The sequence below is a fragment of the Prionailurus viverrinus genome, chromosome B2 (assembly GCF_022837055.1).
Source record: "Prionailurus viverrinus isolate Anna chromosome B2, UM_Priviv_1.0, whole genome shotgun sequence".
Taxonomy (NCBI): Eukaryota; Metazoa; Chordata; class Mammalia; order Carnivora; family Felidae; genus Prionailurus; species Prionailurus viverrinus.
In genome coordinates, this window is record NC_062565.1 from 144,690,275 (window position 1) to 144,708,068 (window position 17,794).

General features: G+C 47.0%; 1 protein-coding gene across 2 annotated transcripts in view; it reads left to right on the forward strand.

Moving 5' to 3' along the window:
- The window catches only part of SLC22A1 (solute carrier family 22 member 1), a 29,413-nt gene extending 11,911 nt beyond the window's left edge, over positions 1 to 17,502 (forward strand). The window contains exons 7-11 of one of the 2 annotated variants that reach the window (XM_047858263.1): positions 2,802 to 3,016; positions 5,909 to 6,017; positions 13,363 to 13,475; positions 14,797 to 14,896; positions 16,994 to 17,502. In XM_047858263.1, coding sequence (XP_047714219.1) covers positions 2,802 to 3,016; positions 5,909 to 6,017; positions 13,363 to 13,475; positions 14,797 to 14,896; positions 16,994 to 17,060 — 604 coding nt within the window. In that variant the 3' untranslated portion in view covers positions 17,061 to 17,502. The remainder of the gene's footprint in view (positions 1 to 2,801; positions 3,017 to 5,908; positions 6,018 to 13,362; positions 13,476 to 14,796; positions 14,897 to 16,993) is intronic. The other variant, XR_007152090.1, reaches the window with a different exon arrangement.
- The last annotated feature ends 292 nt before the right edge of the window (positions 17,503 to 17,794 follow it).

A 17,794-nucleotide genomic window follows, 5' to 3' on the forward strand; every position in this document is an offset into this window, starting at 1 on the left:
TCGGCGAGGTTAACAGTAAGGTGAGTGAGACATGACGAAGGGTTCCCAAGGTTGCCTCAAACCCCACGTGTCCATCTTCTGGGAACAGAAGAGTCTTGATTTCACTTCGGAAGGTGATTTCAGTGGCTCCTGGTGCTTCCAAAGGGGACGATCCCTTCCTCACACCTTAGAACTTCAGAGACCCTGCCCTGAGCGTTTCTGTGTCTTTATGATCCACTGATTACGGAAGTCTTGGACACCGATGGACTCACCCATGTACCCCCTGCCCACCCCCAGGGTCTGTACCCCCCTCCGGGTTGCCATCTTGCAGTTCCCCTTCCCTCAAAGGACATCGGGTCGGCTCCCCACTACCGGGCCTTTGTCGTTGACATGCTTCTCTAATACCTGGGGCTGAACAGCGGGACTGTGGGCTTCCGCTGCTGCTGGTTAACTCATTTCCGCTTCCACATAAGGTTTTACTAGAACTAAGGGTTCAAACTAATAGGGTGGTGCCTGGCACATGGTAGCCCCACAAATATTTGCTGAAGGTTGAATGAACAACCACTGTTCCACGGAATCCCTCCTAAATGCATTAGACACCAGCCAGGCTCATTCCCGTTGCCCCATCAGTCACCTGCCACACCTCCGCGTTGGTCCCCGAGTTCGGCAGCCAGCCCCACGATGGGTCCCGGGAGCCTTTGCAAACACCCCTGCTGCCTGTGCCCTCCTGCCTCCCTCCTTCCTTCTTCCCCTTACCACTCGCCGCCCCCGTTTCCATCCCCTAGCGCACTCCTCTTAAGGGGGGGCGCTTCGGCTCCTCTGCTCTCACACCCCTGCACCCAAGCCCTCAGCAAATTCTGCTCTATTTTGAAAATGTGTTCAGAATCTGCCGTTTCGCATCACCTGCCCTCTCAGTTCCCTTCCCGACGGTCGTGATCTCTTGCCTGTGCTGTTGTGGTACCTCCTAGCTGTCCTGTGTGCTCCCACCGCCGTCCCCCGCCAGGCGCTGCTCACAAAACAGGCAAAGACCAGGTCGCTCCCCTGTCCACGCCTCTCTAGTCCACTGAGGATAAAACCAGATCCCTTCCGTGGCCTCCAAGGCACTGACCCCGGACACCTTCCCTCCACCTGCTCCTTCAGTGCAGAAACTCCGGCTGTGTGACTCCAGAAGGCCTCACTATCCGTGACTCAGCCTCCTCATCAGCACGTGGGGCCAGGATAGGACCCACCTCACAGGCGCGTTGGCAGATTCACGAGATAACATGTGTGAACAGCTTAGAACGGTGTCCGATGTAGACGCGGGACCCGCTCAGTACCAGGACGTGCCATTCTAACACGCACATGCAGTTCATGGGTTCTGCCAAGAGATGGCAGCCCTGCACATTTGTGAACCCTTTGGGGACCGGAGAGTCCAGGCTCTCCGTTCCTTTCTCTTAAATCAACGTCTTTGTCAGTAATATGTGACTGTTCCCGTTTAACTGGCTAGCTGGCACGGAGGGGGCCCCTGGGCTTATCTGGACTCACCAAGCTACAGGCGAGCGCCTTCCTTCACGTTGCCTTCACCCTTTTCTCCAATCAGGAGTGAGGCAGGGCTGGAAATAAGAGCGTCCCAGTGGTTCTCTGCGTGCAGCTTTAGAAAACGAGGGGGTATGTTAATGGGACACATCAGTCGTGATCTCGGTTTTGGAGCTGATGGGCAATCCAGATGCTGGGATAAGAGCAGTTTATCGTCAACCGAGGTCTCTTCTCACAGTGTCATAAAATGTGTCCAGCCTCCGAAATCATACAATGTCACCTACAAGGACACGTGGAACTCTCTGAAGTCTCTCTGAGCCACTTAGCTGGTCCCCATCGGTCTAGGTGCCTTGTTCTGTGACACTGCTATTCTCCCCTGGACGACGCATGGATGGGTCGTGGGGTGGGCTACAGGGTGGAAGACAGGGGGACAACGCCACTGTGCAGCTGGAGAGACTTGGCCAGTATCTGCTCTGCTCTCTCTGCGTACTTGACCTTGGGGAGACGCCGATGCCAATTACTGCTCATCTTTGCCGAGTGCTCTTCCGGTGCCAGGAAGCCCACCAGGTACTTCCTGTGGGGCAGGGAAGGGGTGCAGAGAGGGCTGTGGAGAGAGGTATCTCATCCCTGCCCCTTTGGTCACCGTCCTGCTGAGGGCAAACCTTACCTGTGGGTGGCACTGAAGTACACCCAGTCTCCCTAAACGAAGGCTGGCCTCTACGCCTGTACGTCCGTGGTCAGGACGGCTGTCCCCTCGTCAGGGTGGAACAAGGGAGAGGTCGCTTTGCCCGAGTCTCCATGTTTGGGCGGGATGGGACTTGCCTGAGTGTTCCCGGAAGACCTTATTCCATTTGCTGATGAGGGAATTGAGGCACAGAGGGCTTAGCTAAGTTACTTCGGGTCACACGGCTCATACAGCAGGCCTGATTACTGAACCTTCTCACCCACCTTCTCCCACCCGCCTCCTTGTAGCTGCCGGAGGATTAGACGAAGTAAGGCCCGTGCAGGGCTCCGCGCGGGGCCAGGCCGCTAGGTCGCAGGAAACAGTCAGGGTCTCTGGGACACGTGCTTATGTCCTGGAAGTCATTGCCTCACGTAAATCTGAGAGGAGCTGCTCCCCGAGGGCCCCTCTGGGACGTCCTTCCTGACGATTATCCCCTCTTCTCGGATTGCTCTCGGACGTTCTAAATCAAGGGACCCACGCTCCTCTCCAGCTCGTAGGGACCTTTGTCCTCGCTGCCAGAATCCTCCCTCCCTGCTGTCCCACAGACACTCTGCCTTACACTCCGCCTCCCCTCCGTGCCCAGGTTCACCAGCTCTGTGCTCTACCAGGGCCTCATCATGCACGTGGGCGCCACGGGTGCGAACCTCTACCTGGATTTCTTGTACTCGGCTCTGGTTGAATTCCCGGCAGCCTTCATCATCCTCCTCACCGTTGACCGCTGTGGCCTCATCCGCCTGTTGGCCCTGTCAAACCTGGTGGCGGGGGCAGCCTGCTTCGCCATGGTTTTTATCTCACACGGTGAGCTGTCCATCATCATCTTCTAGGGAACTGAATTATCCAACTGTGGGAACAGTGTTTTCGCTGCTCGATGAGCCCCTGGGATAAGAACAAAGACAAAGATGGGTGTCACCTTCATCTACAAGGGTTTTTTTTCGTTTTTTGTTTTTGTTTTTTAAATTGAGGTATAACATACACTCAATGAGCAAATTATAAGTGTAAAAGCTGATGAGTTTGTCCACAGGTATATATCTGGGTACATGACCCAGATTACGTGGCACATTTCCAGCACCTTAGGAGGTTCCCCCATGGTCCCCGACAATCCATATTCACCCCCCCCCCGTTCAGATCACCGCTGCTCTGACCTCTGTCCCTGAGTATTAATTCCAACGGTTCTTGAACTTCACACGAAAGGAACCATACGAGATGTGCCCTGTGTATTTGTCTTGCTTCGTTCACTCATTTCATCTGTGAGATTTTCCATGCCATCACCCCGGAGCATAGTTTATGTGCTTTTTCATCATTGTGCAGCATTCCACCGTATGAATACCATGCCACTTACCTGTCCCACTGCTGACCGACCCCTGTGTGGTTTCCAGCATCTGCCTCTTGGGATCTAAGCTGCAGTGAACATTCTAGCACATTGTCTTGTCGTGGCGCGGGCACCGATTTCCCTTGGGTACAGATCTGTGAGTGCGTTTTCTGGGTCGGGGCGGCATATATGTACCTCTAAGTAGATGCAAACAGGTTTCCCAAAATGGTTGGACCGATTTACACTCCCCCCGATGATGCGTGTCTCATTGTGACACATCATCACCAGCACGGGGTGTGGCTAGTCTTTTTCACACCAGCCATTTCGGTGGGTGGGTGCTTTCATCCTTGATTCTTACAATCCAGGATAATCCAAAACAGAGGCATTTTCGTCAGTTTTAATTTCCAATGCACAAACTGCCTTTCCCCTTTGTTCCTTTGGGAAGATTGTTAAACCAGACTTGCTATTCTCTCTGGTTTCATTGCTTGCGCTCTGGCCTTGTTGGTTAAATGAGTTGTTTTGGTAAGCTTTTATGGAGGGTATTGTGGGAAGCGTTTCCTGAACTCTGTCTTCTCAAGGAACAGGCTGGATATAGATCAGGCTGAAAATAAAAAATAATAAATACGAAAAATAAATAAAAAGAGGTGGAAAAAGGCAGCTCAGTTTTCTCCCCCCTCCTTGCATGGCGAGAGGACAAAGAAGACAGGGAAAGGGGCAGAGGCCATCTGAAATAGATTTTACCCACCTTCTTCTGCACTTTCTTGTTTCTAGGATCCTGGAAAGATAAATGAGAAGTTTTGTTGTTGTTGTTGTTGTTGTTGTTGTTTAAGTAACAGCACTGGGTACAGAGAGGGAGCTTGAGGTCTGAGACTGTTCAATTATCAGGCAGGCAGAGCCCAGGCATCATGTTCTCTGGTCCCATCCTCCCAGGCCCCCCTCACAGCCCCACCCTCTCCACTTGGGCTCGATTTAGTCCTTGTCACATTAGATGGTAAACACTCACTCCCCCATCCAGGAAGTATTTCGAGTACCTTCTCTGTGGCCAGTGTGCATCTAGGCCCTGGGATCTCAGCAGCGAGCAAAGCAGAGAAAGTTCTTGCTTTGCAGAATTTGCATGCTAGAGGGAAAAAGAGAAGGCGAAGCGTGGCGGGCTTAGTCCTTGGTGTGGTGGTCAGGGGTGGCCTCGGGAGACCTGAATGAGGGGAATGAGCCGTGTTGCCATCTAGGGAATGTGCTTCCCGGGCGGGGGACAGGAGTGGGAGTCTCCCCGAGGAGGGCAGAGCTGAGCATTCAAGGAACAGCTGGAATCCTTGCACCCAAAATCAGGGGAGCAGGGGCAGGAGCGATGGACGGAGGCCCAGTTAGCAGGAGGTGGCCTTGGACTGTACCCCAGTGTGGAAGAGAGGCACTGGGGGCTTTGGGCAGGGATGGCCCCACAGTGCCAAGGGGAGCCGGGGCAGTTGAACAGCTCAACAGATTAAAGACCCCAGAGTTTGTGTGCAAGGCCCTCCCTCTATGTACGGAGTAAACTTCATCTTTTCTCTTTAGGAAGCTGGGGCGCGTCCTTGATTAGCACAAGGTGGGGAGCTGCCGGGGGCTGGGAGACTGGGCTGGACCTTGTGGCCAGCTCATTCCTAAGGCCACCGTGTCCTCTCTCCTGGGAGCCTCACGCTGGTGGAGTGAAACAGAGCAGGCTTCCGTGAGCAGCCAATATCTGGGGCGAGGGGTTGAGATGGCATAGTGGCTGTGAGCCAAGAGGCTTTCTAAGTGACCTGGCATGTCACAGGAGCCACTTGTGTGTGTCAGTGTTTGGGACGATCCAGGTGGAGCAGGTGAAGGTGCCCAATTCTTGGATCAGTCCTCAACAGGGGACGGGCTTCCTGGACCGTCATGTAATCAAGAGCCCACAGCAGTCGGCTGAGCGGAGACAAGGTTTGCTTCCCTAATGCTCACATCTGGGACTATCTGGAGAAGGGTTTTGGTCTTAAAAATGTGTTTGGAAATGAACCCTAGATGGAAGATTAGAAATCTGGTCTGTCGGCTCCAGGATAGTACCTAAAGGGCTGCATTTTTCGTGGACCTACTGTGTTTCCGGAAACCAAGAGACAAAGAAGGAAGTCACGTGGCTGACCGGAGGCAGAGCTGAGACTCCAAATGCATGTTCTTTCCCCTGCACAGAGGAGCCCCCCTTCATGTGTCACGGTCAAGTTCTGAGACCTCTCAGGACTGTTTACTTATCCCAGAAGGAAAGAGTTAGATAAGACAGTCCTTCAGGCCCTTCCAGCTCTAAAGGCCAAGCTTCTTAACCTGACTCCTCGAGGGAGGGAACTCTGTGACCACAGTCCTCATGTGAGATCCCCACCTCTGTGTTTCCTGTCCAGATCTGCACTGGCTAAACATCACAGTAGCTTGCGTCGGCCGAATGGGAATCACCATCGCGTTCCAAATCGTGTGCCTGGTGAACGCCGAGCTGTATCCCACGTTTGTCAGGTGGGCGCACAAAGCGGGGTGGGGTGGGGGTGGGGCGGAGGTCGGGTAGCCCCTGAAATAGTTGTGCACCAGCCAGGCTCAGCGAGGACCGGCACTTCTAAGACAATTCCTCAAGGCTCCCCCGTTTGGACATTGAGGCAGGGGTTGGGCATCAAAGAGCGCATCAACACCCGATTGTAGGAGAGAACGTGAGGTGGAAAGGTTGGAGGAGACTGTGCAGAGGGCAGGCATGAGAGAAAAGGCATCTGCACAGAGACGGGAGAGAGTGGGAGACTGAGTTTCAGCCCAGCCCACGGCTAGTGGCGCGAACTCCCGTAGCTCCATCCGTGCCTGTAGACACACGTTGCGTAGGCAGAGTTCCGACTGGCCCAGTGACACAGGAAGCATTTCTAGAGCTGTGCCATTTCGCCCTGAATGTCATTATTTCCACTTTACAGATGAGGAAGTTGAGGTTCAGAGAGGGACACAGAACTCGCAAGAGGCACATAGCTGGAAAGTGGCAGGGCGTCTGCCCTGATGCCACCAGAAGCCCGTGCCTTTCCCGTGATGACACAATGTTTGTCCATAAACGTAGCAACAGGCCTGGAGGACTTATCGTTCCAAGTCAGGTTCAGACCAGAGTTCACTCTAACACGCACAGTTTGCTGAATTTTCATTATATGTGTGCTCATTTCCCTGCCGCGACGATCAGTATGGAGACGTCTCCATCATCTCCAAATGCTTCCTCGTGTCCCTTCCCCACCTCCAGCCCCTGGCAACCACTCATCTGATTTCTGTCCCTTTGGTTCTACCTTTTCCAGAATGTCATGTCAATGAAGTCACAAGGCAGGCAGACTCGGTGTTTGTCTCCTTTCACTTAGCAGGACGGGGGACATCACGTAGTTGCCCGCCTGCGCCCGTGCTCTGCCCCTTCTGAGTGCGCGCTGAGTGCTTTTCTGGCGTGTGAATGATGTGCCACGATTTGTTTATCCATTTCCCAGTGTATTGGCATTGACTGTCTCCAGGTTGGAGTACAGTGTAGCTGCTCATAAACATTCAGGTACGGGTCTTGGAGGGGATACATGTTGTCGTATCTCGTGGCCACAAACTCAGGAGTGGCTCATATGGTAAGTGTGTGTTTAAATTTATAAGAAACCGTCAGCACGTTTGCCAAAGAGGCTGCGCCATTTTGTGTTCCGCCAACCACGTGAGACATCCTATCGTCCCGCATCCTCATCAGCACTTGGTATTGTGACTTGTTTTTTCTTTATTCTTTATTTATTTTATTTTTTTGAAGTCATTCTGAGAAGTAGTGGTATTATTGTGACTTTAAATTACATTTTCCTAGTTACTAAAAATGTTGAGCATCTTTGTATGGACTTACTGCCATCTGTGTTTTAGGAGGCTTAGTTTTAAATGAAGATTATTTTTAGGGTAAAAGAAACTAACCACTCTACGTCGAGGTTGAATTCGGACCCTCGTTAGAATTTGGTCTATTTCCTCAAACTGTCTCTTCGGTCTGTGTAACTCTTTCTCGTGTGCTATTCCTCATGCCATCATGCCAGTAGTTTCTAAGAAATATTCCAGCTCCCCGATCGCTCAGCTGCACAGCAATCTGAGCCCGTCAGCCAGAAGGTGCAACAGTGGCCCTGATTTACTGTCCTCTTCCCCACCTGCCCTTCATTAAAAGGCTCTGTCTCACACTCTCATCTATAAAAGGTTGCTTGGACTGAGTACAAAGGGATGAAGGCACATTAAAGAGAAAATCTTCCACATTTGGCAGTCCTGAGCCCGGAGTCTAAAATAGCCGGGCCAAACAATTCCATTGTCATGGCCACCGCACCCAGGGGACTGGCTGAAAATGTTAACTGTCAAAGGGCCTGAGTCCCTGCTCCTACGGGGAAGAAAGCCAAGCAACCCATCTCAAGGAGCCATTTGTGCAGAGAGCCTGTTGATAAGGACTCTCAATAACTAGAAACGGAAGCCAGAAGTCCAGAAATAACTTTAGGGGCGCCCGGGTGGCTCAGTCGGTTAAGCATCTATCTGACTCTTGGTTTCGGCTCAGGTCGTGATCTCACGGTTTGTGATTTCAAGCCCCACGTTGGCTCTGAGCAGAGAGCGCGGAGCCTGCTTGGGATACTCTCTCGCCCCTCTCTCTCTGTCCTTCCCCTGCTCACACACACACACACACACACACTCGAAATAGATAAATAAACTTTATTAAAAAAAATTTAAATGTGATCCATACACACACAAGAATAAGAGTCATGAAAGTTCTGATATTTTCAATTGATAGAATCCAATCGAAACTTTTTTTTTTTTTAAAACGGGTTATTCCAGTTACTTTATTGCTTTACAAGAGCTCCAAATTTAGAAATTACTATGAACATTCTTTTGGCTTCAGTGGGCTCTGCCTTGTGTTGGAAATCGTCTCTCCTTTTTGTCTCCCCACTACGGCATGGGCTGCCTGAAAACGGGAACGACCTATCGTACTTCTCTGTACCTGTAATAGAGCTGTCCTGAGCGGTCCCCAAGGGCCCGTAGAACGGCCGAGTGCAGAAAACACCACACCATGTGACTTTCCCATAAGGAACTTAGCTCCCTCTCCCTACTGCTTCTAGCTTCTGTGTGCTTATTACATTTTTTTACTTCTCTAAAACGTAACTGCTTAAAATAACGGCGTCTTTTCTTTCTTCTCTTGGAAATGGCACTGAAGCTATTCGAAAAATGAGAATAAACAAAGCTACAAATGCCAGCTTTAAAACTAGGATGACCCTGGGGGCGCTGGGGTGGCTCAGCCGGTTGAGCGTCCAACTTCGGCTCAGGTCATGATCTCGCGGTTCGTGAGTTCGAGCCCCGAGTCGGGCCCTGTGCTCACAGCTCAGAGCCTGGAGCCTGCTTCAGATTCTGTGTCTCCCTCTCTCTCTGCCCCTTCCCCTGCTCGTGCTCTCTCTCTTTCTCTCTCAAAAATAAATAAACACAAACAAACAAACAAACCTAGGATGACCCTGAAAGACAAGTGTGAGAAGAAGGGCTGCTGAATGCAGTGAGGTTTCAGAGGTTCTGGAAGATTCCAGGGATGCACATGGTGACAGTAACCCTTGGACAAGGCCAACAGTTTTCCAAAGCAGGAAGCATACCGGGGAGGGTACAACCCACAGTCCCTTGTTTGCAGTAACAGGATGGCTTCAGGGGCTGGACCCGTAAGCTCCATCCCCCTGACCTTGTGAGGCTGAAGGTGGTGCAGGGAGAGTGAGGCCACGAAAGAACATTCAGGGACCTTGGAGATGGCGGTGTGCGTGAGGCAGGGTGGAGGAGAAAGACCCAACACGGTGAGCAATTCTGTCCTGTCGACCCCTGTCGATTGGGAGTGAGAGACGTTAAGCATCTGATCGCATACGACCCAGGTCAAAAAGAGAATCTGTCCTGACCCGGCACGTGGCCTGGCTCCTCTCCACAAATTCTTCGACATGGCTGATACAGGAAGAGATCCCAGTAGTAAAGAAGGGTAATAAAAAAGCAATCCACCCAGTTACACAAATAGACCATGAGAGAAAAGGAGAAAGGGAACAAAGGGCAAAGGACAAATGAAGAATACTCACTAGCAAAATAGTGTCACAAAGCAGATGAAAACGGTGACCCAAAATACCACAACCAAATGCAAACTCGGCCTCAGTTATCTCTATCAAATGTAAGCCTAAAGCCAAGATAAAAGGTCTTGGGTCAGAATATGGACCGGATGATAGAAATGGAAACCCGTTTGAAAGCAGTGCAAAGGAGAACCGAGACAGTGAGGGAAAGGCAAGGTAGATCTCAGAATTGCAAAATAAAACGGAAATAAGCAAAGAGTTTAAAAGTCTTGGAGATCACACACACACGCATGCACACGCACATGTGCACGTACACACATCCCAGAAAAGATAACAGAAAGAGTGAAACAAACAAACAAAAAACCTCCAAGAAATTAAAAAAAAAAACCTTCAAGGAAACTTCTAGAAATAAAAGAATGGTTGACTCTATGATTTGAAGTGGCACATGGTGTCACAGGAAAAACAGACTCAGAAGGAAGCAACAAGGAATATTCTATTAAGTTACTGGGCTGAAGGTTTGAGTCACAGATCTAGGGGGAGTATCTACTTGATATCAGATTGATAATCATTAAATGGGGGATTAAAGGGTATGTGGTTTTGAGTACAAACAGCAGAAAATGTCAGAAATCTGACCATAAAGAAATGCTAGAACTAACGGAGACAGGGACAGGAAAGGAGAGGGAATGTCAGATGTGGTGTGATATTCTGATTTCCTTTGTGTACTTTCTCCAGCTGGGGGAAAAATGTATTATTAAAAGCTGATAAATTGCATAGTGTTTTAGGTATATTTTTTTTTAATTTTTTTTTCAACGTTTTTTTATTTATTTTGGGGACAGAGAGAGACAGAGTACGAACGGGGGAGGGGCAGAGAGAGAGGGAGACACAGAATTGGAAACAGGCTCCAGGCTCTGAGCCATCAGCCCAGAGCCTGATGCGGGGCTCGAACTCACGGACCGCGAGATCGTGACCTGGCTGAAGTCGGACGCTTAACCGACTGCGCCACCCAGGCGCCCCTTAGGTATATTTTAAGATGTAAGGAGAAACACGAAAACAATGATACTATTAACTAAAGTCAGTGCAGGCAGGGATGGTTTGAGGAGGAAGTGGAAATACACGAATTTTATAATTGTTTATAATAGGAAGTGAATGAATACTGTCTAAAGAAATAGAGTATTACATGTATTAAATAAGATTATAAAGGTAACATTTTGAATAAAAATACAAACCTCCCAGGGCACCTGGCTAGATCAGTGGGAAGAGTATGGGATTCTTGATCTGGGGGCCGTGAGTTCAAGTCCCACACTGAGTGCAGAGATTTCTAAAAAAAAAAAATAAACTTAAAAAAATACAAACCTTCCAAATTATCAGAAAAAAATACTGATAACTAACACGTATTGAAAATAAGACACTAGAAGTAGTAAAAACCATGACATAAAAGCTAATGACAGAATTAAGACCAAGCGTTTCTGACATTTAAATAAACACACAGAGACTCAAGTCCTCTATTTAAAAAAAGAGACTCCTTGAGTTGATTACAAAGCAAAACTGAACCATTTGCTCATAGTTGAAGCACAACTTCTCGGAAAGGTTGAAAAGAAAAGAATGCATGAAAACATATCAGTAAATGCAGACAAAAATATAGCAAGAGCCATAATCTTATCAGACAAAATTGAATGTATGCCAAAAATGTATTTAATAAGATAAGGAAGTCCCTAAACAATGATAAAGAGGAAATCCACAATGGTCTCACAGGGAGATTTTACAAAACATGTAATTAATAGAAAACTCCAACGATACTCAAACTCTTCTAGACGATAGAAAAAGGAGAAAGATTTTTTAAAAATTTTAATAAAGCTAGCATAATACTGGTATCAAAGAACAACAAAGATAAAGAAAACAAGGACACTATAGGTAAATATTATTTGTAGAATTTTGATTAAAGCCCTAAACCATATATTATCAAACAGAATAGTGGAGACATTAAAGTAATAATATATCATGTCTAAGATGAGCTACTCAGGAACACAAAGTCCAGTATTAAAAAATCTAATAGTATAAATCATGCTAATAAATTGAAAGAGTTTTATAGAGCTAATAAATTAAAGCTGACAAATTAAAACTGTTCTGTATTATTTCCATTGGCAGTGAAAGGCATTTAATAAATTCAACATCTACTCTTGCTATTATAATCTTTCCATAAAACATGGATAGATAATTTTTACATATAATTCCCTCAATATACTTTTTACAGCTAAGAAGAAATATCCTGTTGAAAACTGACCAAATAAATCATAAATATGTTTAAAGGTATAGTGGCAAACACTGAGAGATGATATAACCAACCAAGATGCAAATAGGTATCACCGAAGAAGCTTAAAGGTCATATCCTAGAGGATAAAACGTTTCCCAGTTTATTGTTCCTAGCTTAACCATGTTTTTAAAACAAAGTTCAAGACTATTTATAGGAATACAAAAATACCCAGCACTGAACAAGCAAGATTTATCAACAGTCAAAAGAAGTATGAATGTTCTAAACACCCCAATTAAAAGTCAAAGATCATCAGATTGGACAAAAAAGTGATACCCAACTGTATACTGGCTACAAGAAACTCACTTTAAATATAGGGGCAGAGATAGTTTAAGAGTAGAATGATGATGGGGCGCCTGGGTGGCTCAGTCGGTTCAGCATCTGACTTGGGGTCAGGTCATGATCTCATGATCTATGGGTTTGAGCCCTGCACTGGGCTGTCTGCTGTCAGCGCGGTGCCTGTTTTGATTCTCTGTCCCTCTCTCTCTTTCTGCCGCTCGCAAGCGGTCTGTCTCTCAAAACAAATACATAAACTTAAAAAAAAAAAGTAAAAGGATGGAAAAAGATATTCCATACAAACACTAGTCAAAAGTGGCCGTATTCATGTAAGACAGAGTAGATGTCAGAGCAAAGACTATCACCAGGGATGAAGAGAATCCTTTCAGGTAGGATCATTTCTCTGATTCTCTGCTAGGCTTCTTCATCCTCCCATCCTTAATACCTTCTCTCTGCCCTTCCCTATGTCTTCATGGAAAGAAGAAAGAAAAGAAAAAGAAAAGAAAAGAAGAGAAAAGAGAGAGAGAGGGAGGGAAGGAAGGAAGGAAGGAAGGAAGGAAGGAAGAGCTCAGCTTGCACCAACCAGTTCTCCAACTTTCCAGATACCCCCTGGGTATCCTGTTCCATTCTGATGGTAACCTCATGGAGTTAGTGCAGATCCCACGGGGTAAGGGCTCAGTCCCACAAGACTGGCCCCACCTCAGATGCCAGGCACGAGCCCCAGGTTGTCACCTGGACTTCTGATTCACTGGGTCTAAATCAGGACTCCCATATCCCCTTCCTCAAGTTCAATAATTTGCTCTATCTCACAGAACTCAGAGAAACACATATTTGCAGTTACCGGTTGATGATAAAGGACATAATAAAGGATATAAATGAACAGCCACATGAAGAGGTACCTAGGGTGAGGCCTGGAAGGGTCCCAAGCACGGGAGCTTTTGTCCCCGTGGAGTTGGGGTGGGCCACCGTTGCAGTGCATGGATATGTTCACCAACCTGGAAGCTGTGAACCCCACAGGTCAGGGTTTCCATGGAGGCTCTGTTATGTAGCATGATTGACTGAAAATCATTGGCCATTGGTGATTAACTCTCTGCCAGCCTCTCTCCCCTCCCTGTGCTTGCTCTAGGATAAGGTTAACCTTTGGAAAGTTGGATCACAGAAGTAGCATCTTTTTTGTTCTCTGTTTTGTCAGGAACCTTGGAGTGATGGTGTGCTCCTCCCTGTGTGATCTGGGCGGGATCATCACCCCCTTCCTGGTCTTCAGGCTGATGGAGGTTTGGCGAGGCTCGCCCCTCATTTTGTTTGGTAAGACTTCCTGGGATGTTTATTATTCCTTCTTCCCAGCCCAGCACGATTACTCAACAACTATTTGATGAGCGGATGATGTCCTCCAGTGAGTTTACAGATGACAAGGATGGCGCCTTCCCTGTCGCTGTCTCCTGGCTCGCTCTGTCTTGCTCCATGGGAAGATAGGAGGCCATTCCTGGAAGGCAGGCCAGAGGTTTACATTCTATGGCTCCGGAGTCCAATAATTGTCTTATAGGACAGAATTTGAGAGGCCTCTGTTGACATAGCCTCCTCCTTTCTTACGAATTTGACTCCTAATTTTTGTGCATTTAACATGTAATTGCTGGAGGCTTAAAGATGCTGAATTATCACTCTGCTGCTTAACAGCGGAAATAGAGACAAATGGGAATCGAAGTTTAGTATCAGCTGTGATAGTGATGAAGTTGGATTAGAGAAGGAGGAGGGGACTCTAATTTCTCTCCCCAAACTGAGACCTCGGGACCTCCGAGACCCTGCTAACCCACTTGGTGGAAGGCAGAACGGCCATCTACGTGCAGAGAGGTGCTGTGCCGGGGCCCAGGCATAGCACGAGGGAGAGGGCGGGGGACAGAGGAAGGGAGAAATTAGGAGAGGGGAGGAGGGATGGGGAAGGAGAAACGAGAGAGGCCCACGCTGCCCACAAATATATTATCTATGCTTCATATCAAATATGTAGTAGTATAATATTAATATATAGTAACTACAGTATATATTATAGCTTATATATGGTAACTATTATATATATTCTATATAAAACAATACATTATAATGCAATTATCTAATGTGTATAGTTTTATATATAACTATAATATATAGAATATACATTACATATAATCAATCTGCTAACACTTAAACATCAGTTACTGTCCAAGTTATTCTTATGTAGAAATAAAACGAAGGCACTATTCCCATTTTTTTAAATGTTTATTTATTTTGAGAGGGTGGGAGGGGTAGAGAGAGAGGGAGAGAGGGAATTTCAAGTAGGGTCCATGCTGTCAGTGCAGAGTCCAACTCAGGGCTGGAACTCGTGGACCGTGAGATCATGACCTGAGCCAAAACCAAGAGTCAGACACTTAACGGACTGAGCCACCCAGGCACCCCACTATTCCCCTTTCTCACTCTGACATTTCCCCAGTGATCCTATTGCTTTAACTTTTGTTTCCTAGATGTTCCCGACTTCTAAACACCCAGTGTGTCTCACAGGTGCATTACCTAGCCATCCCTTTAGCTAGCGGTCGGCATCCCTACATGGTGTTGGCTGTGCTCTAACGGCTCCGTGTGAACTCTGTTTCATTTGAAGCGATATTGGGCCTGGTTGCCGGGGGGGTGACGCTGCTTCTTCCTGAGACCAAAGGGGTCACTTTGCCAGAGACCATCGAGGATGCAGAGAACCTTGGGAGGTGAGCCTGTGGTGCTTGGGGACTCGGGGTTCACGTGAGTGACACTTGCCTCCTGGTATCTCCATTTCCTCTATCTTAGTGGTTTAGGAGAGCTTCACAGATATCTGTGCATCTTTTTATTTATTTATTTATTTATTTATTTATTTATTTATTTTAACCAGAGCCGCTGTAGAGAGAAACACGACACAAATAGCCACTGGCTTTGGGTGAGGAAAGATGGGAGAGCACGAATATGTGGTTTTGGTTGGCAGTTAGCTGTTCCGAACTGTGGGACTGAGAAAGTGTGTCTGAGATGCTGACTGAACAAGGGCCAAGTCCCTAGCTCACCAGGAGCTAACTGCCCTGAGTTGGGAGCTATTTTTAAATCAGTCTTCTGTCCTTTTAGCAATTGTTGGTTCTGATTATTTTTTTTTTTAATTTTTTTATGTTTATTTATTTATTTTGAGAGAGAGAGTGAGAGCAGGGGAGGGGCAGAGAGAGAGGGAGAATCTCAAGCAGGCTCTGCGCTGTGAGCACAGAGCCTGATGCGGGGCTTGAACTCAAGAAACTGTGAGATCATGACCTGAGCCAAAATCAAGAGTTGGACACTCAGCTGAGCCACCAAGGCGCCCCTGTTGATTCCGACTCTTTAATGACTTTCTTTACAAAGGAAGAGGGACTTAAAACTTTCATTCTTGTGACAGGGACGAGGACTTCAATGGAGTCTCAGATTCTTCTCTTACAGCAATAAAAAAAGGAAAGGAATAAGCAATGCTGAGGAGGTAGCCTCTCGGGTCCCCCTCCAGGCTCGCTCTATGGATTCCATAGGAAAGAGCATGAGTCCCTGTGACATAGAGAGAATGATCTAGGGAGTCAAAGAGATCTGGGCTCAAATCCAGGCATCTACTCGGCCACATGACTTTGGGGATGTCGTTGAACCTTACAGGAAGTTTACCTCCTTGCCTGACAAATAGCCACACTAATACTCACCTTGGAGGATTGCTGGGAACATTCAATGAGATAAGGTGGGGGGACAGTGACTGATCATGTGCCTTACACATAGTAGGTGTTCGATAAACCTTAGATTTTCTCCATTCTTCTTGCATATTGTGTAAACTCCTCAGTGATTCTCAAAACTTAATATGCAGAAGGATCACAAAAGAAGAAGCTTACTGAAATGCAGATTCCCGAGCCTTCTAGGTTTGTTGATTTAGTACATGAAGGGTGGGACCCAGGAATCTGTGCTGTTAATAAGCTCTGCCAATGAAGCTCATAAGTGCTTCATAAACCTCACTTTGACAAATTCTGGATGTCTCCGTACTGATAAGGGACAAAACTTTTTTTTTTTAAAGCGTATTTATTTTGAGAGAGATTGAGAGAGAACACAAGTGGTGGGGGGTAGGGGCAGAAAAAGAAGGAGAGAGAGAATCCCAAGCACATTCCTTGTGGTCAGCTTAGAGCCCGACTTGGGTTCAGTCTCATGACCGTGAGATCATGACCTGAGCTGAAATTAAAGGTCGGACATTTAACCGACCGCACCAGCCAGGTGCCCTGGGACACTCTATTTTAACTGTAAATGCATTTTCTAGTTGATGACAATATGCCTTTTTGGGTCCCAAATAGGTAGCTAATATTGATTATCAGATTAAAAAAAAATTTTTTTTTAATGTTTTCATTTATTTTTGAAGGAGACAGAGACAGAGCATGAGCGGGGGAGGAGCAGAGAGAGAGGGAGACATAGAACCTGAAGCAGGCTCCAGGCTCTGAGCTGTCAGCACCGAGCCCGATGCAGGGCTCGAACTCACGAAACTATGAGATCATGTCCTGAGCCGAAGTCGAACACTTAACCGACTGAGCCACCCAGGCGCCCCTGATTATCAGATTTTAAACTATGTCACTACAATTCATTGATAAGCATCGGGTCATCTCTTGAGATATCATCCCTTTGCTGGTCCTTTTTGCGTTCCTTGCTACCCTCCTTTTCTCCTTTCGTTTTGAGACATATTCCTGTGGACAATTTTGCAATAGTTTCTTTTCTCTTCTCTCTCTCTTTTGCAATAGTTTCTTAGTCAAAACACTGTTTATTTTAACGCTCATTTTTGTTTTTGGTGGCTACAGGATAGCAAAGCCCAAAGAAAACACGATTTACCTTCAGATCCAAACAACAGAACGTGCGGGCACATGAGAGAGATGCTTCGCTGAGATCGAAGATGGGGTTTGCACCTGAAGAAACGCTTAGAAACCCTTACTTTTCTGTGCTCTTCCTCACTTACCTGCCCCTAAACCAATATTCTGAACAATACCAAATGTGCCTCGTGTTACTTTATTTTCTTTCTTTTAAAAAATCTCCCAAAGCCCTGGCCTCTTTTATCTACTATCCTAGCAGGAGCTGTTGGTGGTTACCAGTTACTTAATTATCTAAAGTATTTCGAAGATCCGATCGAGTTTAAATATGGCTATAAAAGAGGCCTCTGTAACTGGTTTCCTAGAATCTGTGTTGTTTCATTCCCTCCAAAAGAAAATGTCTTTGTATTGGGAGTATTTATCTTGGCAAAAATATTTCAAGGTGTAGCTTTCTTGAAGGGCACTTGGTTTTCAAACATGGCGACTCTCCCGGCAGACCATACCCGAATCACGTTTACATACGACTCATGGAATAAAGCATGATCCTCATCCGCAGGCCAGAAGTACTGTAACTTTTTTAGGAAGCGGTTTCTGCCACCTTTGCTCGAGGAATGTTGTATTGAGTTTCACTCTTGGTTTTCATTCTTGTTGGTGATTCTAGAAGGTAGACTCCTATGCCAACTATAAACTATTGTAGTAAATATATCAAAGAGTTCAGTTTACCACCAGTTATGTAGTAACTGGTTTAAGTTCTGGTGGAAGAGGTGATTTCGTTCCTAAAATACACAAAAACCT